The 25,946-nt window shown below is 50.6% G+C and overlaps 2 protein-coding genes across 9 annotated transcripts in view; both read right to left on the reverse strand.

Moving 5' to 3' along the window:
* Window positions 1–3,725: 3,725 nt before the first annotated feature.
* On the reverse strand, window positions 3,726–9,914 carry TMEM88 (transmembrane protein 88). Its single transcript, XM_035135815.2, has 2 exons — window positions 8,083–9,914; window positions 3,726–3,994 (listed from the first exon to the last, which is right to left on the reverse strand). Exons 1-2 carry the CDS (start codon window positions 8,356–8,358, stop codon window positions 3,728–3,730), a joined length of 543 nt encoding a protein of 180 aa, XP_034991706.1. The 5' UTR covers window positions 8,359–9,914; the 3' UTR covers window positions 3,726–3,727.
* Window positions 9,915–10,058: 144 nt separating this feature from the next.
* KDM6B (lysine demethylase 6B) overlaps window positions 10,059–25,946 on the reverse strand; it is a 98,462-nt gene continuing 82,574 nt past the window's right edge. For 7 of the 8 annotated variants that reach the window (XM_060281900.1, XM_060281894.1, XM_060281895.1 and 4 more), the window contains 5 exons: window positions 25,539–25,687; window positions 24,718–24,832; window positions 23,889–24,076; window positions 20,152–20,293; window positions 14,595–17,287 (listed from right to left, as the gene is read on the reverse strand). In XM_060281900.1, coding sequence (XP_060137883.1) covers window positions 16,933–17,287; window positions 20,152–20,293; window positions 23,889–24,076; window positions 24,718–24,832; window positions 25,539–25,687 — 949 coding nt within the window. In that variant the 3' untranslated portion in view covers window positions 14,595–16,932. Of the gene's footprint in view, window positions 11,799–13,925; window positions 14,097–14,594; window positions 17,288–20,151; window positions 20,294–23,888; window positions 24,077–24,717; window positions 24,833–25,538; window positions 25,688–25,946 lie in introns of those variants that run through there. The other variant, XM_060281901.1, reaches the window with a different exon arrangement.

Here is a 25,946-nt window from a genome sequence, read left to right on the forward strand (position 1 = left end):
CCCGTTCTGCTGGCAACAGGGGCGTTGAATTTACCAGCTGGGTCTGAAAAGGTGCTATCTTGATCTCAGCGGCTGACACCAGTTCTCTGGGAAGAAGCAACAGGATTTGCTCCCAAGCTGACCTGTGCGGCTGTTCCATCAGCTGCAAAGCTGTGCAGGAAACAGTATCTATAGATAGACCGGGGTCTTGTCTTCTTTGGCTCCTCTTTGCTCCCACATCACAATGGGGAGCTTGTACACGCCAGCAGCCGTGTTATCTTATCCGAGGTTCCTTCCTCCCCCAGAACGCAGAGTTTCCATAAGAGACTCTTGGCGCCCAGGGCTGACTCCGCTCTTCCTTATCCTGTCCTGGAACAGGATATTCCCCTCTCCAGCCCCACGGCAAGAGTGATAACCTTTCTGCAGGTTGTCCATGTCCCTCTGGTAGCTGCGCAACAGGCCGAAGTTCAGCCAGGGCAGTTTTCCCAAGCTTCACTTGTTGGGATTTCTGTCTCGTGGCACAGGTGCTTCGGCAGAGAATCAGGTGTTTGTGACCAAGGTTATGCTGTCCTAGGGGTGTGCCTGTGCTCCTGGCAGCCTTTTCAACGAGCGAACACTCTTTGCAGCCATTATCCGTCAATAAGTTGCAATTGATGTCATTTCATGGAGGAGGAAAAGAAAAGCTGGGGAGGGGGGGGACCAGTTGTCCCAGAGTGACCATCTCAGCTGAACCCAGGTCACCATAATTCAAAGTCCACCATCCTGGTCTCAACTCCACGGAATGGTGGATGCTCGTGGGTTAAAACAGGCATGGGTGCGAATGCCCAATTTCAACCTTCATTCTATACGGAAGAAAGCTAGGGATCTTGTGGGCCTGCAACACCCGTCCTTCCTAACTGTTGGCCTTGCTGGCTCGAACTGTATGGCGTCTCAATGACACCCAGAGTGCCACCGGTTACTCCATCCCCGCTGAAACGGCCTAGGTGACCGGATGCCAATGTAAACATTGGCATCCGTCTGTCTCGAGAGAGAATGGAGAGCACCTCCAGGGGTGAAGACAAACTGCTTCACCAGCAGCACTGAAAGGACTTCCTTGGGCACAAGGCAGCGGAGGTTTAGGATCAGAGTTTCCCTTCTCCTAGATGAGCTACCTTCCCAGGTGGACGGGCCCCATCTGCTCCTCACTTCCCTCTACAGCAGGTACAGAAACCACCAGAGCCTGCCTTCACATGCAGAGGAAGTCCATAACTCCCTGAGGGTTGGAGATCCCTCGGCTCCCCTCACCTGGTTTAGCCAGCCAGTGGAAGCCGTTCCCAGGGTGTGGCGGCTGTTGCACGCTGACAGCTTCTAGGAGCCACAGGTGCATGGTGGGGACCAGAGGTGAACAGACCACCACAGAAGGAGGGGGACATGTCCCCCACCAGACGTACCCCTCCTCCCCTAACACCCCATACACCCAAAAGGTGGGGCACATTGGCTCCCAGTACGTTCCCGAGCACGATTCAAAGTGTTGGTGCTGACCTTTAAAGCCCTAAACGGCCTCGGTCCAGTATACCTGAAGGAGCGTCTCCTCCCCCATCGTTCTGCCCGGACACGGAGGTCCAGTGCCAAGGGCCTTCTGGCAGTTCCCTCGTTGCGAGAAGCCAAGTTACAGGGAACCAGGCAGAGGGCCTTCTCGGTAGTGGCACCCGCCCTGTGGAACGCCCTCCCATCAGATGTCAAAGAGAAAAACAGCTACCAGACTTTTAGAAGACATCTGAAGGCAGCCCTGTTCAGGGAAGCTTTTAATGTTCTGTTGGAAGCCGCCCAGAGTGGCTGGGGAAACACAGCCAGATGGGCGGGGTAGGAATAATAAATTATTATATAAATGCAATAAATATATAAAGTAGGAATGGGATCCTGGTTTCCTCCAGGTGTTTCTGGACTCCAAAATCCCATCCGGCCGAGCCTGCATGGCCAGCTATCAGGGTTGGTGATGGGAACAGGAGCCCAACATGGATATTGGCAGTGGTGGAGGAAAGGGGTGGGTAGATTTCAGGCCTGCAAGATTTACCTTGGGTATCTTTTTTGGGGGTGTGTGGAGTTTTTCGATGGGAGTCAGCTCCGTGTTTCACCTGCTGCACCATACGTGGGACAGTCTATGAATTTGCCCAATCCTCTTTCAAAGCCATCTAGGTTGGGGGGGGGCAGGGAATCTTTTCTCTAAACTAAAAAGTTTCCCCCCAGATGCCTGCTGTCTCTCATTTCAATTCACAACTTGCCGGAAGAAAAAAGTGGGCAAGTGGGGAAACAGGGCTGGTTTTTCTCTCCCGCTCTGTTGGTGAGAAAGGGGGGGGGGCTGAGCAAAACGGCGCTTGGCTACGCCTTGTGACTTAAGGCGCTGCAAACGCAAGCGTGATGGGAAGGTCCGTTTCTGCCGTGAGACGGTTCAAGTGCCTCTCCCTACACCTTGTGTACTGGGTGTGACTTCCCCGAAAGAAAAACGGCTCATGCAAACTGCTTTGTCTTTTCCAGTAAGCGACAACCCCATGTCTGAAAGCACGAATGTAGATTTAGCCATCAAGGAAGTTCAGCTGCAAATAATATCCTTGCCTAAATCTACATCATGAGCCTGGTTAGATGGAGGGGACGGAAATATGGCTATATCCCGAGCTCCTTCAGAACAAGTCATTTTCTATGAGTTGACGTACCCCTCCACGCAGTGAATTTGTCCCCAGCCCCACCCACCATCCAAGTGCAAGGAAAGTTAGAGCCCACCCCAGCCATAATAATAGACACAACCACTCAAAGTTTTGTATCAAAGTTGTAGTCTGCATATTGACAAAACTGTACAAATGAGTTTCGCCCGAATAATTCCCGCCCGCAATAAATGTGTCGATTGAACAGCGTGCTTATATGTAACTTGGCAAGAGCTCAAGGTGGCTGTGGCTTTGTGTGTGAGAGAGAGAGGGGGGGGGGGGAGAGGGCAGTAGGACCCCTAACCTTTCTGGAACTCGTATCCTGATACTGCTGCAAAAATTATTCCTGGGGACATCTACAGGCTTCCATCTTCACCCATTTGTCCAACCACAGAAATCCAAAGGCAAACATGTCCCAAGTAGCAGAGAGTTCCATGGGTTAAATAAACTACTTGCTAGAGCTGTTCTTGCCTCTTCCCACCCACCCCTTTGTGTAGGAGAACCCTTTCGTATATAGAAAGGGCTAATTCCTTATTTTTTTTAATGCAAAGTTTTGCTTGTGGAGCTCTCCCCGCTCTGTAGGAAACTCTGCAATGGGCCTTCAATTCCCCAGCAGCCCTGTTTGTGTGAACTGAAGGGCAGCTGAGGGAAGAAGTGAAACCGAGGACCTCTACTCCACCCCAACACACCATCGCAAAGTCCTTCAACTCCAGGGTGAATTGTCAGTTTTTCCTCGTCAGCAGCTGGAGAGATGAACCATGTTACAAATTCTCTGCGGGTGTGTTGGAAAGGGACCCCCAAGAGTGCCCTAGTCCACCCCGCTGCAATGCAGGAACGACAGCCTTGCCTCTGATGGGATTTTGCACCTCTCCATTTGCAACAGTCCTGTGCTCGGTGAGAGCCTGATGCCCCATTGCACATCTCACTGCAGCGACGTATCCCACTTTTGCTGCTGGGCTGAGACAAGCGCGTTCCCTCAAGCTTGTGTATCCGGATCTTGCTGTTGATGACCTGTGCCCTCCCCACCCAATCCCACCCACTCCCAGTCCCAAAAACCGCCCCCTCCCCCCTCAAACCCAGACTTTCTCCACTGGCTCGAAATCCTGGCTGCAGCAGCAGCCGGAGCTGTGGTAATGGGACGCAGGCAGGTTCTTGTAGACGGCCTTGCTGTAGGGGACAAGGCAGTAGCCCAGCTGGAGCCTGCGGGCCAGGCGGCAGTAGGCAGCCAGCGCCAAGACCAGGAGGGGCACCAGAAGGGTGAAGCCCACCACCAGGAGCGCCACAGAGGAAGCGTCGTTCAGGTGGGTCGTGCAGTAAGGCTCCTGGGTGTGTAAGAACTGCAGGGAGAGAGGGAGAGAAAGCACAGGTTAGGGGTCAGAGGCCATCAGAAGAAGCTTGCTGGAATCAGGGCTGTGGCCCATCTGGTCAGCAGCCTGTTCTCACAGTGGCTGACCGGATGCTTGTGGCGAAACTCTTCAGCGGGACCTGAAGGGCATTCTCTCCCTCCTGCGGTCCAGGGTGTGGGCATGCTTGATGGAGGAGGTCACAAACCTCCGTAGTTGCCAACCAAGGATGCTGTGATACAAGCAAAAGAGGGCATCTCTTCCAAATCTGACCATAAAAGCCAGGTGGGGCTGGAGGAATGGTGGTGAAAACAGGGGGGAAGGAAGTGGATTTACTACCCCATAAAACGAAGACACGAAGCAGTCGCGAAATTAAAAGACGCCTGCTTTTGGGGAGAAAAGCAATGACAAACCTAGACAGCATCTTAAAAAGCAGAGACATCACCTTGCCAGCAAAGGTCCGTATAGTTAGAGCTATGGTTTTCCCAGTAGTGGTGTATGGAAGTGAGAGCTGGACCATAAAGAAGGCTGATCGCCGAAGAATTGATGCTTTTGAATTATGGTGCTGGAGGAGACTCTTGAGAGTCCCATGGACTGCAAGAAGATCAAACCAATCCATTCTGAAGGAAATCAGCCCTGAGTGCTCACTGGAAGGACAGATCGTGAAGCTGAGGCTCCAATACTTTGGCCACCTCATGAGAAGAGAAGACTCCCTGGAAAAGACCCTGATGTTGGGAAAGATGGACGGCACAAGGAGAAGGGGATGACAGAGGACGAGATGGTTGGACAGTGTCCTCGAAGCCACCAACATGAGTTTGACCAAACTGCGGGAGGCAGTGGAAAACAGGAGTGCCTGGCGTGCTCTGGTCCATGGCGTCACGAAGAGTCGGACACGACTAAACAGCAGCAAAACGAAGACCCTGCATGAGCAAGCTGGGAGGGCCACTGTTCACACCAACCCATGCTGCCTACATTTGCAGGATCAGGCCAAAGGCCTGTCTCATCCAGCGTCCTGATCTCACAGTGGCCAACCAGATGCCCCCGAGAAGCCTGGAGGAGGATAGAGGGGGGCAGAGATGAGGGAAAGGGAGCTGGCTTCTTTCTGAACAACCAGCCCCCTCCCCAAATTTCAGGGTGGGCTACGGAGACCCACACATCCATGCCTGGAATGCGCATCTCAGCCCCCACAAGGTTATCAAAGGCCCTGACCCTGGCATCTGGTTTTTGTCACGGCATACAGAGCGGGACGTCTGGACCCAGAGCCCCACTGAATCCTCGCCTCCCTCCCTATTGACCACTTCTTTCATTTGGGGTGGGGGGTGGGGGGTGCTGAGCTCATCAGCTGGAGGGTTAGACTGCTCTCCTGGTCACACTCGGGTCCCTGTGTGGGCCAGTTTGGGCATGCAAGCACCTCCTGGCCGAGGTGGGCAGCAGAGCGAGGTGGTAGAGTCCCGAGGTGGTAGAGGCTGGGCAAGCGAAGCAATCGAATTTATAAAAACACTTTGCAAGCCAAAAATGAGCTAAGCATGGCTGGCTGAGATCCTTTTTACACCGAGGTGCTAGATGTTTTTAATAGTGGAGTGTTTTAATTGAGTTTCCTCTCCCCCCCCTCCCCCCATGAAGGAACTTTTAAGCTGAATGTGTCTCCCAGCCCTTGGGCAGGCCACCCAATTTGAGGTAGGGCTGACTCTGCCCTGAGGGGGGCAAGGCAAGCACTTCGGGCAACTGGGTTATCAGGCTACCAACACACTATTAGCACGTTAAAGGGGCCCCTGACCATCAGGTCCAGTTGTGTCCGACTCTGGCGTTGCGGCGCTCATCTCGCTCTATAGGCCGAGGGAGCCAGTGTTTGTCCGCAGACAGCTTCCGGGTCATGTGGCCAGCATGACAAAGCTTCTTCTGGCGAACCAGAGCAGCGCACGGAAACCCCGTTTACCTTCCTGCCGGAGCGGTCCCCATTTATCTACTTGCACTTTGATGTGCTTTCGAACTGCTAGGTGGGCAGGAGCTGGGACCGAGCAACGGGAGCTCACCCCGTCGCAGGGATTCAAACCGCCGACCTTCTGATCAGCAAGCCCTAGGCTCAGTGGTTTAACCCACAGCGCCTCCTGGGTCCGTTATTCCCATCCAAATAATCCTGGGAAGGGAACTGTAGTTTATCTCTCGCAGAACTTCAATTCCCAGCACCCTTAGCAAACTAGTTCCCAGGAACCGTGTGTGTGTGTGTGTGTGTGTGTGTGTGTGTGTGTGTGTGTGTGTGTAAGTCCAAGTCCCTTTGGGTTGCAAGATAAAGCGACTAAGCAAATTTAATAAATAATAGCAATGTGTTCTAAATGCACGGCGTGCCCATTTAGCTTCTGCCTCAAAGGAACTAGGGCGGCTTCGGGGACTACGAAACACCTTGGTGTGTGTGTGTGTTGTGTAAGTGAGGAGCGTGCGATGCTCCCTCTCAGATGTGCCACACATATCTTGGGCAAAAAGGCAATCTCCAGGGCAAAAAAATAAAAATAAAAAAAACCCTGCAGCGCTGGAAATGAGCAGAGCCACATGACACGTTCCAGGAGACTGGAAAGAGGATATCCCCCTGCAATCTCCCAAAGCCCACCACGAGAGAGGTTTAATCCAAAAGCATTCCAGTGTTGCCTCCCCCCCCCCTTAAATGCTCCCTTAGGGAAGACCACCCCGGAGCTCATGCATCTGCCAGGCCAGTCCTGGGGCGGGTGAAGGAAGCCTGGTCCCTGCCTCTGGAAAGGCAGACCAAATTCCAGGCCTTTTATCTTTTTACAAAGGGCAGATGCGTTTTATGTGCCATGCACATAGGCATGAAGGAGATCTTTCCTGAAATCTAGAAAAGATGTTGGCAAAGATCTTACAAATGTAAAAATGTGGAAACCCAGCAGGGATGGTTGGAAATGGAAGAGGGAATCTCTGCCCTGTAAGAGACCGGTTCCTAAATTCAGCTTGGCCACTCTGGCCCATTGAGCTCCATGGAGAAGGTGGAGCAGAGAGGCTTGTGCCTGTGACTGCGGGCAAGTCACCTCTCTCTCCGAGCCTCAGTATTCCCGATCTGTAAAATGGGTCCCTGCAGCAACACACAATCTAGAGTAAGGAAAGAAGTTAACCAACAGACTTTGGGCCAGTGGCAAGTCGGGGAAGAGAACTGAAGCAAAATGGGGAGAAGAGTTGACCACCAACTCTGGAAGCAGGCAGAGCAGAAGTGGGGAGGGGGGACGTGGAGCCCCCCAGACTGCTGGGCTCCAGGTCCCATCAGCTCCAGCTAGCAAGGACAGTTGGCAGTGGGTCTGTCAGCATTCAGGTGGAGCCTTTCTTGGAAAAAAAATTCTTAGCCAGGATAAAGAAGGTCAAGCCCCGTTCAGTTTTAGCACAATTCCTAACTGCAGGGAGGAGGGAAGGAAAGAGTATTCAGGATGCGGCAAACCTGCTTTGGAGCTGCAAAAAGTGTTGCTTTTTCCGCCCGAGGTCACGCCGAGAACATTTTGCCAGGATTTCACAAGCCCAGGAGCTGGAAACACTGCGGAAGACTACAAGCCTTTGCAGTTAAGCCTATGCTCTGAAACTTTAAAGTTTGGAATGGAATTAAGAACAAAAGATTACAGATCTGGCCTGGAAGTCTCTCTCCCCTAGGTCTGGTTGGGGGGTTGTTTGGGATGTGCGCGAGGAAGAGTACCTGAGAGCTTGTGCAGAGGGCATAACACCCCCCCCCCCCGCCGCTGCCACCCAATGCTCCAAGGCTGGGTTTGCCCATTGAAAAATACGGCCTGGATTAAGCTACAACCCAAATTGTGTCCTGAGAAAGGCACCTCTGTCCAGACTGGCCTTCACCCCAACCCTGGAAAAAAGCCCCCACATCTACTACGCAAAGCCTCATTCTCTCACCCCATGGCTATTATTTTGAAGAGTATTTTTGGGGGGTTACATAGTTTACACTCCAGTTCGGTCCTGCCAACGTCCTCATTTCCGACCCACAGCTCCCTGCCTGGTCCTGATTTGCAAAGGTCCCCAAAGGTGCTGTGGGATATCGGTGGGAGGGGGGGTGCCACAGTAAAACAAGGACCACCTACCTTGGAATGGCACAGGAACCCGAACCCCAGCAGCACCCCAGCCGGGAGCAGGATCAGCCCAAATATGACCCCCACGAAGAGGACGTTGAGGCTCCCGACCAGCAGGTTCTGGACGGTGACTAGCACGGCACATGCCCAGCAGTCCAGAGACCCCCGCAGCTCCAAGGCCCCTTCCCCACCATAGGGAGGGGGCGGCAGCGGGGAGACCCCCGCCCCGCTCTCATGCTCCAGGGACCCTGACACGGCTTTCTGCGAGCGAGTGTCCAGGCCCATCATCTCAGGCTGCGGGTCCCTAACTCTTGCAACGCCGTTCCAAGCAGAGACGCTCCTGCCTTGCTGCTCGGCTCAACAAATTATCTCGCATCCTTTATAGGCTTCCCCCATCCATCTCCACCCCCTTTTCAGCTGCCAGGCCAGCCTCCACCTCTCCTGGATAACGTAGGAATGCAGACACACACACACACACACACACACACACACAGGCAAGTGCCCATCAAACACAAGCCACCACCAACTCCCTCCACCCCAACCACCTCCCAAACTGGTCCAACCAAGGGATGCTTGGCTTGTTGCACCGTTCCCAGAGGGTGGGGAGGGGGGGAAGGGGTCTCCCTGGGCTCAAATTCCTGGGATGTTTCTCTTTCCAGAGATCCACCCACCCCCATATATGCCTTCCCCCCCCCCCCTTTGTGGTCCATGCCTGCTAAGTCCCAGGCCCAGACCATGCTTGTAAAAGGAGGGGGGGGGAGATTTGATGCACAAATCGTAAACACAGCCAAGACGGTGGGGGATGCCAATAAAAAGGCAGATTTGACCCAGGGATGGGAGGCAGCAACGCAAAGTCCATCTCCTGCACAAGCACCTTTGAAATGAACAGGCGCTGTGCAAGAGCTGTGGCCTTCCTGTTTTGTCTCAAGAGGGGCTTTTGCAGGAGAAAGTTCCGTGTGGCATTGGGATGCTGGTTCGTGGCACCTTGGTGCTCAGAGCGAGAGGGCACCATTGGTTTGCCGCAGGAGCCGTACTGAAGAAAAACAATGTCCACCAATTGAGGATGCAGAGAGTAGCCATCAATAGCCCTCTCCTCCGCAAATTCGCTTTTAAATCCCTCCACCACTGCTTCCTGTGGGAGCAAGTTCCTGTTGCTTAACTGGGACAAGAACGGCGGCTTTATATCGCGTACCTTTCCTAGTAAAAAACATTCCGCCCTTCCCCAAACGATGAGAAAACCAAAGAAAGAGAGAGAGGCTTGTTTTAATGACAGGGCAGAGATTTGATGTCTCGAGCACACCAAATGCCAGCTTTTCGTATATCCAGGACGGGAGAAATGAAGGAAGACAGAAGTCGACCGGTTTCTTTTTTTTTTTATCTCTGTGAGTTAATTTAATTATTTATTTATTTTACATTTACAAAATAAGATTTGCTTTCTCCTTGTCCCCTACAGTACGATAAGAATCAATTTTTACGTGAGAGTGAGTTTTCTCAGAGAAGCGAGATTGTTCATCTGCTTTGTTTCAGTGTGTGTGTGTTTGTGATTGGTGAGGGTGGGTGGGTGGGGGAATCTGGAACTAAAAAAAGTGCAGGTTTTTTTCAGGAGGAAGGAAGAGATTTTCTTCCTTCTGCAGGGTGGGGTGAGATTCTTCCATTTAAGGGGGGGGGAAGGGAAGGGCAATCAACAGATGAACCAGGATCAGGCTTTTGTTTCCCCACTCCAAACACCCCCCCCACCTGACCCCCATGAGAAAACAGAGCACCATGTCAAGGAAAAATATCAACAGACAGGAAAAAAAATCCCGAAAGAACATGTAAGTAATTCAATAAAAAATTCCAGAAAGAAGCCAAAAAACAAAAAAAACCTGGAACAACAAAAGGAGACACTTTTTTTTTAAAAGAAACAGGTACAACATCATTGTAAAAAGTTTTTTTAAAAAAGAAGAGGCTGGATCAAACCCCAAGAGGACCAATAAATAGAGAGATCATTACCAAAAAAAAAAAAAGGAGAGACGTATAAATTAAAAAAGAGAGAAAGAGAAAGAACATTTACAAACTGCAAAACAATTTTTTTGAGGCATGGAGGTACAATTTTTTTAAAAAAGAAAAATGACCCCAAATCTGAGACGTTTCTGCCTTCTTCTTTTTCAAATGGACCAGGGAGTATTAACTGTAGAGCCAAAAGGGCAGAGAATTGGAGGAGGGGGAAGAGGAGGAAGGGGGGGCAATGAATTCAGCCAAGGAATATATCTATATATATATATATATATATATTGAGTTAAGGTTAAACGGATTTTATCAGCTGAAGAGGAAGCGTTAAGGGACAGAGTTAAGGGTTAGCCATAGCTAGGCAGGCAGAGGGCAGAGTTAAGGGGTCCTTGTTAGATTGCCAACCGCACCCCACCCCCTGCCCCCCACAAAAAAATGGCATAGGGAATTGGGGAGGGCAATGGCAACAACTAGGGATTTTTGGGGGGGGGAGAAATCAGCTCCCCCCCTCACTTTTGTGAAAAAGGAAAAAAAAAATCTCCCATCTACCCGTGTGTCTGATTTGGGGCGAGCCCCACTCCCTCCGCACGGGGTTATCATTTCCACCATATCCCAATCTCCTTTCGCACGAGGACGTCCTCCGTCCTGCTTGCTCCTCGCGCAAAAATTCTCGTATATTTTTTATATATTTTTTGTCTCGTTTTCTGTATTTTGTTTTTTAAAAGCAGTTTCTAATACAAACCAGGAATTTTTTTTCCTTCTTATATTTATATATATATATAATATATATATAAAAGGATGTAAGAAATCAAAATGTTCATCAGAATAATTAAAAACCACACGCGGGGGAAAAATTCGCCACCCCTCCCCGGCCCCTCCCCACCAATATATATAAATCAATGTACACTCTCCCCCCCGCCCCGCCCTATCCCGATGAGAAGTTCACCCAGAGAGAACTAAACCCATAAAAGTCCTGTGTTAAGAAACCCGTATTAATTTTTCTTTTTTGCTTGCTTCCATTTCCGAAACTCGTCTCTCTCTCTTTTCCCCCCGTTAAATTTCTGCCAAGAAAAACGTCATCGAAAGGAAACAAAACAAAACAAAACCAGGCACCCCCAAATTTTGACAGCAGTCTCTCTTTTTCTCTCTCTCGTTTTCCGCTCACTGGCTTTGCATCCCGGCGAGACGGAAATTAATGCTCTTGAGAAGAAGGGAACGCTTCCGCCCCCCTCTCGATCTGTTCGTAGCAGTTCCCAAAACCATCGCACCCCAATTCTTGTCCATGAGGCACGGTGGAATTTCGCCATTGTCCACCATCGATTTCGCTGCTCCATTCCATTTGCTCTTCAGAGTTTTTTTTTTTTTAAAGTTCAGGGTTTTTCTTCCTGCTTTTTTTAATACAAAATCAGCACCACCCAGGAAAAAAAACAACAACCAAAAACGAGAAAAGGTTCGTTCTGGAGAATAAATTAGAAAAGGGGTCCGTCAGGAGAACGCCCCAAGGTCACGGCGCTTCTGCTATCTGCCCCCCTGGGGTCAGGGCAGGTTTGAGTTGAGAAGGGCGGGCGGAGATCAGAGGCTCAGCTGCTATTGGAGGGAGAGGGCGGAGGGCAGAACATAGCAACCCCCCCTCCCCACGCGCATGGCGAGCGGGGGGGGGGGGCGAGCTAGCGTGTAGAGACGGCCCAGACATCCGTGTCCAGGCGTGGTATGGCTCATCTGGAACTGGGCGGCGCAGACTGCAGGAGAAAATGGGAGAAAAAAAGCCTATCATTATTAGCAGCCCGTCTTCCAAATCGTAGCACCGTAGAGTTGGAAGGAACCCCTGAGGGTCATCTAGTCCAACCCCCTGCAGCAATTAAGGAATCCGTCCTCTATGTGACAGCCCTTCCGATATTTGAAGGTGGCTATCCTAACTCCCACTTCCCAGGCTAAACGTGCCCCACTCCCTCAACCGCTCCTAGACCAGTCTTGGTCGCCCTCCTCTTGTCAAAATCCTTTTTAAACCGGGGTGCCCAGAATCAGACACAGTTTCCAGGTGGGGGTCTGACCCGTGGTCTAAACCACAGAGCCTAGGGCTTGCCGATCGGAAGGTCGGCAGTTCGAATCCCCACGACGGGGTGAGCTCCCGTTGCCCGGTCCCTTCTCCTGCCCACCTAGCAGTTTGAAAGCACATCAAGTGCAAGTAGATAAATAGGTACCGCTCCAGCGGGAAGGTAAACGGCGTTTCCGTGCGCTGCTCTGGTTTGCCAGAAGCGGCTTAGTCCTGCTGGTCACATGACCCGGAAAAACTGCGGACAAACGCTGGCTCCCTCGGCCTATAGAGCGAGATGAGCGCCGCAACCCCAGAGTCATCCGCGACTGGACCTAACACTCAGAGGTACCTTTACCGCTTTCCTTGACCTGTTGATGCAGCCTATAATCAGATGAGCTGCTTTTGCTGCTGCGTCGTGTTAAAATTGTGGTCGGCTCAAGACACCTATATACTTTTTTAACAAGCACTGCTGTCGTGCCAGGTGTCCCTCGCATCCACGCTAAGTTTGTGCACCTGGTTATACCTGCCTAACTGCAGAACCTGGCATTTGTCCCTGTTGACATGCATTGTGCTAGTTTGCGTCCAGTTCTCCAATCTGTTACAGTCCCCTTTCCTGCTTGGCAGGGGGTTGGACTGGATGGCCCTTGTGGTCTCTTCCAACTCTATGATTCTATGAATCCTGATTCTTTCTCCTGCTATTTCTTCAGCCCGATTCCCCCAGCTCATCCTGGGCGACGCCAACAAGGGAACAGAAGCAGAGCCTAGCCCAGCATCCTGTTCTCAGACTGGCCAATCAGATGCCCATTATGGGAAACCCACAGGCAGGATCCCAGCACAAGAGCCCTCTCCCCACTGGCATTCGGAGGCCTTGCCTCCAACTGTGGAGACACAGCATAGGCATTGGGGCTGCAAGCCATGAATTCCCCTCTCCTTCATGTGTTCGTTTATTCCTCTTTTAAAAACCCTGCTTCCTGCTGGAGGGAGTTCCATCGGTTAACTATACGCTTTATGAAGGACGTTCTTTTATCTGTCCTGAATCTTCTAACATTCAGCTTTGTTGAATGCCCATGAGTTTTATGGTTACTGGGGGAGGGTGGGGGGGGGGAGAGACTTGGTAGAAATGACTTCACTGCTAACAGAAACTGGGGTTTTGTGTTGTATCCAGTTTACATTTTTCAGATCTCTTAAATATAATTAACAACAACCCGTAATCCTCAGAGAGCCACTTTGGGAGGAGACTAGAGTTGATTGAACGGCTCTGAAGTGCCTTGAAGAGCCTTGGTGACGTTTCCCTTTTCTGCCACTAGGCCAGGAAATAAATAGAATCATAGAGTTGGAAGAGACCACAAGGGCCATCCAGTCCAACCCCCTGCCAAGCAGGAAACACCATCAAAGCATTCTTGACATATGGCTGTCAAGCCTCTGCTTTAAAGACCTCCAAAGAAGGAGACTCCACCACACTCCTTGGTAGCAAATTCCACTGCCGAACAGCTCTTACTGTCAGGAAGTTCTTCCTAATGTTTAGGTGGAATCTTCTTTCTTGTAGCTTGAATCCATTGCTCCATGTCCGCTTCTCTGGAGCAGCAGATAACAATCTTTCTCCCTCCTCTATATGACACCCTTTTATATATTTGAACATGGCTATCATATCCCCCCTTAACCTTCTCTTCTCCAGGCTAAACATACCCAGCTCCCTAAGCCGTTCCTCATAAGGCATCGTTTCCAGGCCCCTAGTGAGGGGTGTGCGGGGCTGGGGGAGCTGAGGGCACCTGGCAGCTCCTCCTCGCCCATGGGGGGCCTGCCTCTCCTCCTTCCCCAGGCACATACTCACCAGGGTGAAGCTGTCGTAGATGTTTATCAGCTCTTCTGTCTTGTACTGCTCAAGCACCACCACGCCGTGGAGAGAGGAGCTCCGTTTGCGGGCACAGGCCTCACAGTGCACCAGGTACGTGTTTTTGCCTCCGTTTTCGCTCGTCACGAAAAGAACGTTGAAGACCTCCACCTGTGGGGAGCACACGGGGAATCAGCGGCCGTCGCAACGGGATGTAGCCTTTGTATCCAACCCCCCCTGGTCAACCTGTGCTGGGTAACCGTGGAAAGCCAGTTAAAGGCTTTCCTTCTCACCTCTGCCTCTAATCACACTAAGCAGATAATAGTCCCCTAAGGCTCCAAGAGGCTTGGCGCTCAGCCCCACCTATAACCCCTCCAAATTCCCCCCAGGTCTGCTCCCCACGCCCTCAGCTACTAGATCCCCTTTAATTGCACAGCAGATCTCCTCCTCCCGCTGCATTCCAAAATCCAAACCAAGAAGTTCTGCTCTTCCTTTAAATACCTCCCCGACATAATCGACGCACCTTCGTTGGGAGAAGAGTTTCCCAGGCCTTACTCTCCCCCCCCGCCCTCCCCTGCCTTCCACTTTTGTTAGCAGTTAACAACGGCCACCAACGAAAGCATAAATGCCAGCCTGCCATGGTTTCTAGCGTTGAAGCAAGGATCTCTCCCAGCACTGCAGTCACACTCGAGGCAAAGACATTGAGAAGGGCAAGCCTTTTGTGTTTACAGGTTAAAACCCTCCCTTCCGGAAAGGGCGGGGCGGGCGTTGCCCAAGCCCATCCCTGCCACTGGCAGAGAACGTCAGCCGTGGCTCAAGGCGGGCAACAGGAGCCCCCTTGGCTGCTGCTGCGGCGAAAGAAGAGAGCGAAACACAAAGCTTGCGGCAGCTTCCTTTGCCACGGGGTGAGGCTTTCTTGCTGGAAAGAGGGGCAGAAGTGTGTGGTACCCAGAGAATGACGCCGACACAGAACCAAGGGGGAAAGGAGTTTTATTTCTTCTCCACCAAAATGGGGGGGGGGGGGGGACGGACTGAGCTCGGTGCACTTGGCTAACGTCACATGCCCGAAACGCAACCTATTGCTGAGTGTCCTTCTCTGGTGCATCTTGGAAAAGAAGGCCGTTGATCAGGCCTCGCCGGAGCGACAGGGAGAGATCCCCAAATCTTGGCATCTTCAAAGGATGCTCTGCCCTGCATCACCTGGCAGGACTCTGGGATAGGTGTCCTTGCGATGGGGACAAAGGAGGTCCAACACAGGATTCTGTTTTGAGTTGGGTGGGACTCTGGAAACAGAGGCTTCTTCCTCCACCTCAGGCATTTCGTGCCTCAAGCCATTGCTCGGCTGACTTCCTCTCTCCCTGTGAGGCTCGGCCGACAACCAGCCCTGCATCCTTTCCACTTCCCAGGGGGTCGGACTAGATGACCGTGTGGGTCCCCTCCAACTCTACCGTTCTGTGATTATATGGTTTCTTTTAACCCAAGTCGCCACAGCTGAGTCCTGGGCTCCACGGCTGGGGAGGTCCTTCTCCCCGGCTGGAAGGGGCTGCAATTTCCTCCACCCTAATTCACGGCTCAGTCACGGCGGCTTCCTGGCTTCAGTCGGGATGGCGTCTCGCTTTTGAGATGGCACAGCAGACATTCCTTCTTCGCTTGCTTGAGCTGCGCTGTCTCTCAGACTACCCTGAGACCTCAGGACGCGGTCCTTCAAGAACACCAGTGGAGCTTTGCGGCTGGATCAGGCTCATTTCAGCCTAGCATCCTACCCGTCCCCTGCAATTCCCAGCAGCTAGGACTCTTGCTCCCTCAGACAATGGAGATAAGAGCACAGCCATCGAGGTGAGTAGCCGCTGAGAGCCTCATCTCCCATGAATTTGTCTAATCCTCTTCCAGAGACTTCCAGGTTTGCAACCACCACTGCCTCCTGCAGCAGGGAGTTCCACAGTTTGAGGATGCACTTAAAAGCATGTTCTTTCTTCTATCTATCCCGAATCTTCCAAGGATCAGCTTCACTCTCTGGCCCCTAAGCTGCACCAGGCATTGTTTTATACACCTATAATCTTTTCGGTAAACTAAGAAGCCCCGTAGGGGAAATACTCCAGTCCCTTAATCATTTTGGTTGCCGTTTCCCAAACCTCTCCTGTCTCCGCACAATGAGACTTTTTGAGGCGCAGCCACCAGAATTCTGCTTGGGGTCCAGCTTCCTCCATTGGGGTCCTTCTCCCCTCCTTCAGAGAGGGGAGGTATAAAATTATATTTTCCTCCTGTTTTCATCATAGACTTCTTAGTTTGAGACTCTTGACCGACAGCCATGATTTGAGGTGAAGTTTCAAAGAGCCACGAGGTCCGACTTCACAATACGCTTCTGGATCCTTCCGGAGGCTTCTTTTTCAACAGAGCTTTTTTTAAGACACGCGTTTCATACTCACTGTTTCGACCTTCCTAATCCCCTTTATGGAACCTCAGGGGCCGTCAGGCATGAAGGAGGCACGGGGGCCTCAAACTGGAGTTGGGTACAGGAGGTATTTTAAAGACAAGCAGGCCTCATCAAACACTGTTCACACCATAAAGGCCTAGGAAAACCCTGCCAGGCCCTAAGGTGGGTCCTGACTTCAGTGAAAGGGGGAAGGACTGTTTTCCAAAAAATAAAAGTCTGTGGCGGTGGGGGGGAACAGAGTCTGTCACAGGCTAGAAGGACCTGCCGGTCGCTCTCTGCCAAAGAGCTCAGAGGAAATGGATCGCCGAAAATGGAAAGATGGCCACTTCCGTGGGGGTCAACTTTCAGAGAACGTGAATGCGGAAGGCAAACTTTGTCCCCATAGTCAGAACTGCAGAGAGGGCCAGACATGGAAGCCCAGAAGAACTGGGGTTTATTCAGAGAACGTGAATGCGGAAGGCAAACCTTGTCCCCATAATAAAAAAAATCCTTCAGTAGCACCTTAAAGACCAACTAAGTTTTTATTTTGGTATGAGCTTTCGTGTGCATGCACACTTCTTCAGATACCCATAGTCAGAACTGCAGAGAGGGCCAGACATGGAAGCCCAGTGTACTGGGGTTTATTTTGGGGGGTGTCTCGGAGCAGGGCGCGCCACCTGCATTGCTGGCGCTGTGGCGGACCTGTGGAGAAGGGGCAGCGCCCCGGAGGAAAGCGAAGTTGAGAGAGGGACGGAGCCTCACCCCCGTGGAGTTGCCACTGTGGCGGGAGAGAGAAAAGCGAGGATAGGCAGAAAGGCTTACGTCACATTCGTTGCAGTAGTAGGCCGGCTCGTCCTTCACGCGGCCCTGGTAAGCAATCTTCTTGCCGGACCGGATGAGGCTCTCTCTCTGCACCTGGCAGTGTTTGATGGACTGCATCAGACAGTACCTGTGAGCAGGAGAAGACAGGGCAGGGGTCAGGATGCGGCCGGATGGAGCAGCCAACAGATTGATGTTGGTGCGGGAGGGCAAAGTCCCCCGAAGGGATTCTGTTAATTTAATTGCATCTTGCCTTGCCCCCGAAGGTCAATGTGTGTTAAGGCTGCACATGTTAGAAACGGCACGATTTTGGTGTTTTTACCGGGCCTGCGCAGGGACCCAGGTGGCGCTGTGGTTAAACCACAGAGCCTAGGGCTTGCTGATCAGAAGGTCGGCGGTTCGAATCCCTGTGACGGGGTGAGCTCCCGTTGCTTGGTCCCAGCTCCTGCCAACCTAGCAGTTCGAAAGCACGTCAAAATGCAAGTAGATAAATAGGAACCGCTACAGCGGGAAGGTAAACGGCGTTTCCATGTGCTGCTCTGGTTTGCCAGAAGCGGCTTTGTCATGCTAGCCACATGACCCAGAAGCTGTACGCCGGCTCCCTCGGCCAATAATGTGAGATGAGCGTGCAACCCCAGAGTTGGTCACAACTGGACCTGATGGTCAGGGGTCCCTTTACCTTTGCCTTTTACCGGGCCTGCGCAGTAAACATCGCATCTGTATTTAAACAGTAGCCACGGAAGAGACGGTAAATGACACATCCAGGCAGGGACTCGGGCCAATTGGGGGTGGGGCTGAGCTCTTTCGCTAGCCCAAAACTACTGGAAGCTCAAAAAATTGCAGAGCCTTTTTCTTAGCTTAAAGGAAGGAAGGACGCAAGGCAGCAAGAGCTCAGGGGTGGGAAAAGCCTCAAGCCTTGACACCCCCCCCCCCAATAACCAACTCAAATTCATGTTTCTTTTCCCTTGTTTTTATCATGCATTTTGTTTTTTAGTATTGTCTCTTTATGTTGTGAGCAGCGCTGAGATTTATGGATGAATTGTGGTATACAAATTTAAGAAATAAATACAAATTTTTAAAAAAGTTTTTTTTTAGGAAAGAAACAACATCCAAACTCTAAATCCTATCAATTCACATTACAGTGGTACCTTTACTTACGAATTTAATGCGTTCCGAACACACATTTGCAAGACGAAAAAAATTGTAAGTCGAATCCCATAGGAATGCATTGGGAGAAAAAAATCGTAAGTCGAAGCAACCCTATCTAAAAATTCGTAAGTAGGAAAAAATCCTATCTAAACCGCATCCAAGATGGCGGACGGAGCTCCATTCGTAAGTAGAGTTATTTGTAAGTAGAGGTACCACTGTACGTAAACATTTTGTCAAAGGGAACCTTTCCCTCCCCAAATGCAAGTGTCAATGATCATTTGTGTATTGCCTTTCCTATAATAAATATTTTTTGTGGGGCAGGCCTTCCTCGCTGAGTTGGAACGTAATTTGGGCAGCCCAGGAGGTCCCTACACGGCGACGCACTGGCCAGGCTGGTGCTCCGGGGAGGTGACTTTGGTGCCGCTGCTAACACGCGGTTGGACTTCACCCCTGGAAGTGCACTCCATTGTCTGTTGAGACAGACGGATGCCAACACCATCACCAGCCGCTATTGCAAAATCCATGTTTCTTTTCCCAGACAAACTCTTGACTCCTTTACCAGCGCAGGGGACAACATGCATAAGGCTACTTCTCTTATTTGTAATGCAACATTTCTAGGTAAAGGTAAAGGGGCCCCTGACCATCAGGTCCAGTCGTGTCCGACTCTGGGGTTGCGGCGCTCATCTCGCTCTATAGGCTGATGGAGCTGGCGTTTGTCCGCAGACAGCTTCCGGGTCATGTGGCCAGCTTGACAAAGCTGCTTCTGGCGAACCAGAGCAGCGCACGGAAACGGCGTTTACCTTCCCGCCGGAGCGGTCCCTATTTATCTACTTGCACTTTTTTGATGTGCTTTCGAACTGCTACCGTGTTTCTCCGAAAATAAGACACCGTCTTATATTTATTTTTCTTAAAAAAAACACACAATGGTTTATTTTCAGGGGATGTCTCTTTTTTTTATTAAGAATGGTTCAGTTTAACCTACAAGGTTAAACTACCTATCACTATGGCTTATTTTCGGGGTATGGCTTATATTCCTTGAATGCTTAAAAATCCTGCTATGTCTTATTTTATTCCAGTAGAAATTGGAGTTCTTGGTAAAGTCCAGAAGTAAACGAAAAATTGCAAGAACTCGGGCCAGAAAGGATAATTTCAAAAGATATTCACAAAGTTTTATTCAGGATAACTTCCAGTAAATATCAACATCAGGACAAGGCCCTGTTTCGATGATTCTTCATCAGCGAGGTTTCTTAGGTCTAAGTGTACCAAGTATGTTTGCTTTTCAAACTTAGACCTAAGAAACCTCGCTGATGAAGAATCATCGAAACAGGGCCTTGTCCTGATGTTGATATTTACTGGAAGTTATCCTGAATAAAACTTTGTGAATGTCTTATTTTATGGCTATGTCTTATTTTCGGAGAAACAGGGTAGGTGGGCAGGAGCTGGGACCGAGCAACGGAAGCTCACCCCGTTGCAGGGATTCGAACCGCCGACCTTCTGATCAGCAAGCCCTAGACTCTGTGGTTTAACCCACAGTGCCACCTGGGTCCCTATTGCCTGTTTATCTGTTCTATAGATTACACACACACTTCCTGCGCCCACCACCAAATGACGGAGATCCCCCCTGCAACCAAAATGAGGCTGGGGTCCTCATCATTTCAGCAGAGGGCCCCCTGTGCCTTCCCACCGAGGACCCCTTGTATCTGGTCCCCCGCCAAGAGACTTTTGTGCACCTGAGGAGAAACGGTGGGGGGGCAGGGTGCTGATGCAAAAGCAGGCAGGACATGGCCAGGAAAGTCTGGGGGATTTGCAGGGGGGGGGGGAGAAAGAACCAAAGGCCCTCCTCACTTGATCATTTTGTACAAGTCGGGGTCGCTGATCTTGACAGTACGGGCCACGTTCCAGGAGACGTGGATCATGGGCACGATGGACTTGACGTTCTTCACCTCGTTCCATTCGTAGCGCTCGAGCGCCAGCTGGTATTGGTAAGCTGCAAGGGAAAGGGAAGAGGTCAGGGGGGGGGCAAGGAAGAGGACGCCCCTCCAGGCAAGGAGAGGATCGTGTCATGGAAGCTGGGAGAGGGTCTTCAGAAGGACGTGGGCGGGTGTCCAAGTCACATGCACCCACAGCAAAAGAAGAAGGTGGCCGCAAGCAGGATCCGAGCACAAGAGCCCTCTTCCCTCCTGCCAGGATTCAGAAGCCTACTGCTTAGGGAAGCTTTTAATATTTGATCAATTATTGTAGTTTAATATTTTGTTGGAAGTCGCCCAGAGTGGCTGGGGAAACCCAGCCAGATGGGCGGGGTATAAATAATAAATTATTATTATTATTATTATTATTATTATTATTATTATTATTATTATTATTATTATTATTATATCACCTTGCCTACAAAGGTCCGTATAGTTGAAGCTATGGTTTTCCCAGTAGCGATGTATGGAAGCGAGAGCTGGACCATAAAGAAGGCTGATCGCCGAAGAATGGATGCTTTTGAATTCTGGTGCTGGAGGAGACTCTTGAGAGTCCCATGGACTGCAAGAAGATCAAACCTCTCCATTCTGAAGGAAATCAGCTCTGAGCGCTCGCTGGAAGGACAGATCCTGAAGCTGAGGCTCCAATACTTTGGCCACCTCATGAGAAGAGAAGACTCCCTGGAAAAGACCCTGATGTTGGGAAAGATGGAGGGCACAAGGAGAAGGGGACGACAGAGGACGAGATGGTTGGACAGTGTCCTCAAAGCTACAAACATGAGTTTGACCAAACTGCGGGAGGCAGTACAAGACAGGAGTGCCTGGCGTGCTCTGGTCCATGGGATCATGAAGAGTCGGACACGACTAAACGACTAAGCAACAATAATTGTTCTCAACCACTTTCATTGCTGTGAGGCACTTGCATGAAAGGGGATGAATAAATTGTTATTAATAATAATAGCAGTATGGTGTGGGTTTTTTTTTCCTGGTCTGGAGTATGTGAAAAGCAGGAGCGCTGACAAGGCCTTAGTTGAGGTAAGACAAGGTGCTAGTCCTTTGTGAGTGGCCCTGTAGCCCAGCAAGGCTCGGGATCACGTTAACCCCTAAAACAAAGGAAAGCTGTTTCTCTGTGTGTTTAACCCGTGACCTGTCATTTACCGTGTTTCTCATATTATAAGACATGTCTTATATTTATTTTTTCCTCAAAAAAACACACTATGGCTTATTTTCAAGGGATGTCTTATTTTTTTCCTTCTCCTGCCGCGGCTGGCATTGCTGCTGCGCCTATCACTATGTCTTATTTTCGGGGTATGGCTTATATTCCTTGAATGCTTAAAAATCCTGCTATGGCTTATTTTATGGGTATGTCTTAAAATATGAGAAACAGGGTACCAATATGGGGGGGGGGACTTTAGTTGTGAGCAAGAGGGGAATTAAAAGAGAACCATTTAGCAATCAGGAAAAAGGTTTCTGGGATGTTGGCGGACAGAGAGAAATGCCTGTCTCCATCTCAGCTTCATCTCTTTGCGACACTAGCAGCTTTTCAGATGTCCTTTTGTGCCCAGTCAGTACAGTCTCAGGATGGTGGGTTCGAGCCCTGCGTTGGGCAAAATATTCCTGCATCGCAGGGGGTTGGACTAGATGACCCTCGGGGGGCCTTCCAACTCTGCAATTCTGTGATTCTTCTCTGGATCATCCACACAGAGGAGGAAACTTGGCTTTTCAGATTCCAGTTCTTACTACTTTTAATAATCTTCACCTGAGTGAATTTTCTGTTTGGATCTTCCTAGATCCATTTGCAGAACGTATATGCAGAATTCATCATGCAAAAGGCTGGACTAGATGAATCCCAAGCCGGAATTAAGATTGCCGGAAGAAATATCAACAACCTCAGATATGCAGATGACACAACCTTGATGGCAGAAAGCGAGGAGGAATTAAAGAACCTTTTAATGAGGGTGAAAGAGGAGAGCGCAAAATATGGTCTGAAGCTCAACATCAAAAAAACCAAGATCATGGCCACTGGTCCCATCACCTCCTGGCAAATAGAAGGGGAAGAAATGGAGGCAGTGAGAGATTTTACTTTCTTGGGCTCCTTGATCACTGCAGATGGTGACAGCAGTCACGAAATTAAAAGACGCCTGCTTCTTGGGAGAAAAGCAATGACAAACCTAGACAGCATCTTAAAAAGCAGAGACATCACCTTGCCAACAAAGGTCCGTATAGTTAAAGCTATGGTTTTCCCAGTAGTGATGTATGGAAGTGAGAGCTGGACCATGAAGAAGGCTGATCGCCGAAGAATTGATGCTTTTGAATTATGGTGCTGGAGGAGACTCTTGAGAGTCCCATGGACTGCAAGAAGATCAAACCTATCCATTCTGAAGGAAATCAGCCCTGAGTGCTCCCTAGAAGGACAGATCGTGAAGCTGAGGCCCCAATACTTTGGCCACCTCATGAGAAGACTCCCTGGAAAAGACCCTGATGTTGGGAAAGATTGAGGGCACAAGGAGAAGGGGACGACAGAGGACGAGATGGTTGGACAGTGTTCTCGAAGCTACGAACATGAGTTTGACCAAACTGCGGGAGGCAGTGCAAGACAGGAGTGCCTGGCGTGCTCTGGTCCAGGGGGTCACACGGAGTCGGACACGACCAAACGACTAAACAACAACAAGTGTAATGTTGCAAGTTTTCACTACGGCCCTGAGACTTTTTTTAAAAAATTGATTTTTAAAAGGAAAGCAGGGGAGAAGGAAGCAAAGATCCCAGAGAACCAATGAGATTCTTTCTGCTGAAAAGTCCAACCTCCCCCTTCCTTACCATGCGACCTCCCACCAACCCCATCAGTACCAATGGCAGCACACCTGCCTTTCCTGCAGTGCCCCTTTCAACCTGTAGTTGGCGCCACACTGGAGAGGAATACAATGGTACCTTGGTTTACGAACTAAACCCGTTCAGGAAGTCAGTTCTTAAACCGAAACCGTTCTTAAACTGAGGCACACCATACCTGCCAAGTTGCTGTCAGAGAAATAAGGGACCGGGCCGGAAATAGCAGACCGGAAGTAGCGGCTGCGGCCATTTTGGAACTGGGCGGAGCATGCTCAGAAGTGACTTTTGATGCTGCTTTGCCCAGTTCCAAAATGGCCGCCGCGCCAAAAGTCGCACTGCAGCCATTTTGGAACTGGGCAGAGCAGCATCAAAAGTCGCTTCTGAGCATGCTCTGATCAGTTCCAAAATGGCCACAGCGCTAGAATAAACGGGGAAACAGCTGGAAAAACGGGGATTTCCCAGGGAAAACGGGAGACTTGGCAGCTATGAGGCACACTTTTCCTAATGAGGCCTCCCGCTGCCGGTGCCCTTCCACCATTCGGCTTCTGTTCTTAGATCGAGATAAAGTTCATAAGCTGGGACACTACTTCCGGCTTTGCGGAGTTTGTAAACCAAATTGTTCGTAAACAGGACTCTTCTTAAACCGAGGTACCACTGTAATAGAGTCATGGAAGCAGGGCATGACCCTGCCCTTTAGAGTGTGGGGCGCTGGTGGGGCACCGGCTTCCCCTTTCCAACTCCCCCCCCCCTGCCCCACTTTTCGGGACCTCGGCCATCCAGCTGAGTTACCTGTCAGGGGGCCAACGTTCCAGGCGATGTTATTACACCACCCAGTGGCCTGAACCCAATGCACCGTCCCGGCGTTGATCCACACAAGGTCTCCGGGGCGCTGGATGAAGCGGTAGACGGGGATGTTGGACTGGTAAAGGTCCTCGAGGACGGGCCACCACGAGCCGGTCAGGTAGTCGACACCGTGCCTGCGGGAAAGCGGGCGTTGGAGTGACGAGGCAAGAGGGAAGCCCCCCGGGAAAGACCTCCCCTCCTGATGATTAATACGTTCTCCTATGATGGCCCCACAGAAGTGGGCAAATCAATGCAGCAGCAGCTCTCGTGCCCCCGATCCCAGGAACCGAGCCCCCAAATCATCTCCCCCAACATGGCACCCATGGGTGCAACGGCATCCTCGAGGTATTCTCCTGGGACCCACAAAGCCTCTGGGCACCCACCCACACTGACTCTTGGGTCACGAGGTGGCAAGAGGGGTTACCTTTTCCTCCCCCTGAACAGACCATAGAGTTGAAGAAGGAAGTTGCAAGAGTGGCTTCCTTTGCCACTTCCTCCTCAAGCTTTCAGCTTAATTTTACTGGACCTGACTTCTGCTCAGTTCCCAAAAGCAAAGTGTGCATGTTGTGTGTGTGCTTTCCCTTTGTATGCCTCTGGGGCGGTTATCTGGGGGAGAGAAGTGACCGGGGGGGGGCACACCAATGGCTCTTGCTCAAAAACCCACACGGGGCCCGAAAGGTTGGGATCCCCTGGTACCAGCGATCTCTCCATCTTGCATAAGCATATATGACATTTATACAGTAGCAGGGAAATGACATGCTCTGAAGACCCTCACCTTTCACAGAAGGCGCTGATGTCCTGCCAGTAATGCTCGTGGACAGCAAACCACTCGCAATCCCCCGGCCCGATGTTGATGTTCACGGAGCAGAAGTTGTTGTTCTCCTGGTGCCCTAGAAGTTGTGTTTTTTTGGGGGGGGGGCAACAGGACACAAGTTATAACAGAGGTTCTCAAAGGGTCTGGCATTAGAGTATGGCAAGTGCGGCAGAAGGATTTGAGGACAATCCTAAACATTTCAATGTAGTGTGCAGCATCAAAACAAAACTATTTTTGCTTATTTGCAAATTATGGATAGATAGATATATTTTCCAAAATGAGAGCAAGAAATGGATACCTAGGACAATATTGTTGTGGTTTTCAAGCCTCAAGTATGAAAGATCGGAAAAGAGAAAGGCATCTTTGTGTTGATGAGCAGATAAGAGTTTGTCTGTCTCAAATTGGACCTAATATAAATGAGATTGCCTGGCAAAAGCAAGCACATGCCTCTCACTGTACGCGTTCATAATTATCTGGGGGCAGCCATGCTAGAGAGGTGGGAAGCAGAAAGCTTGCTCACATCCCTGAACTAAGCTAGCAGCTGACCATTCAGAAACTGGGCCTGAGTTTTGGCTTTCCTCTTCCCTCCCCATCCTTTTCCTCCTATGTGTCATGTGTTTTTCCCCGATCGTAAGCCTGCAGGCAGGGGCTGCCTTGGGTTGTATGTTAGGTGCTCTGCAGACCTTTTTCGGCTGAAGGGGGGGGTAGAGATACTCTAAATAAAACCACTCAATCAATCAAACAACCCAGCCAGTGGCTATCGCCGCAGCTTGTGGCCTTACCTGGTGTGCGGCTGCCAGGCACTTTCATGTACAGCTGCACCGTGTTCATGCCCAGGATGGTGTGCCCCACTTGACTCAGCATGTTCCCCGTCGACGTGACCCGCATGAAAGCTGGCAACTTGAGAAGCTCCTGCAGCTGCGGTTTCCACCTGCGATGCATTTAAGGGGAGAGCGCTTAGCTGCGATTCCTTGCATCACAGGCGGTTGAACGAGGTGGCCCTTCCACAATTCGACGGCTATCAAGATTAGTTTTTAGGAAACTGCTTTCTAAATATTTATTATAACACTGATATGCATTCATTTACTGATTCTTTGCATTTATTCGCTGCCCTCCATCTCAATGAGAGCCCGTTTAAAAATGAAAACACATCTTGCACATCTTGTTGCCCACTGGGGGGCAGCACTGAG

Source organism: Zootoca vivipara, chromosome 13, assembly GCF_963506605.1.
Source record: "Zootoca vivipara chromosome 13, rZooViv1.1, whole genome shotgun sequence".
Taxonomy (NCBI): Eukaryota; Metazoa; Chordata; class Lepidosauria; order Squamata; family Lacertidae; genus Zootoca; species Zootoca vivipara.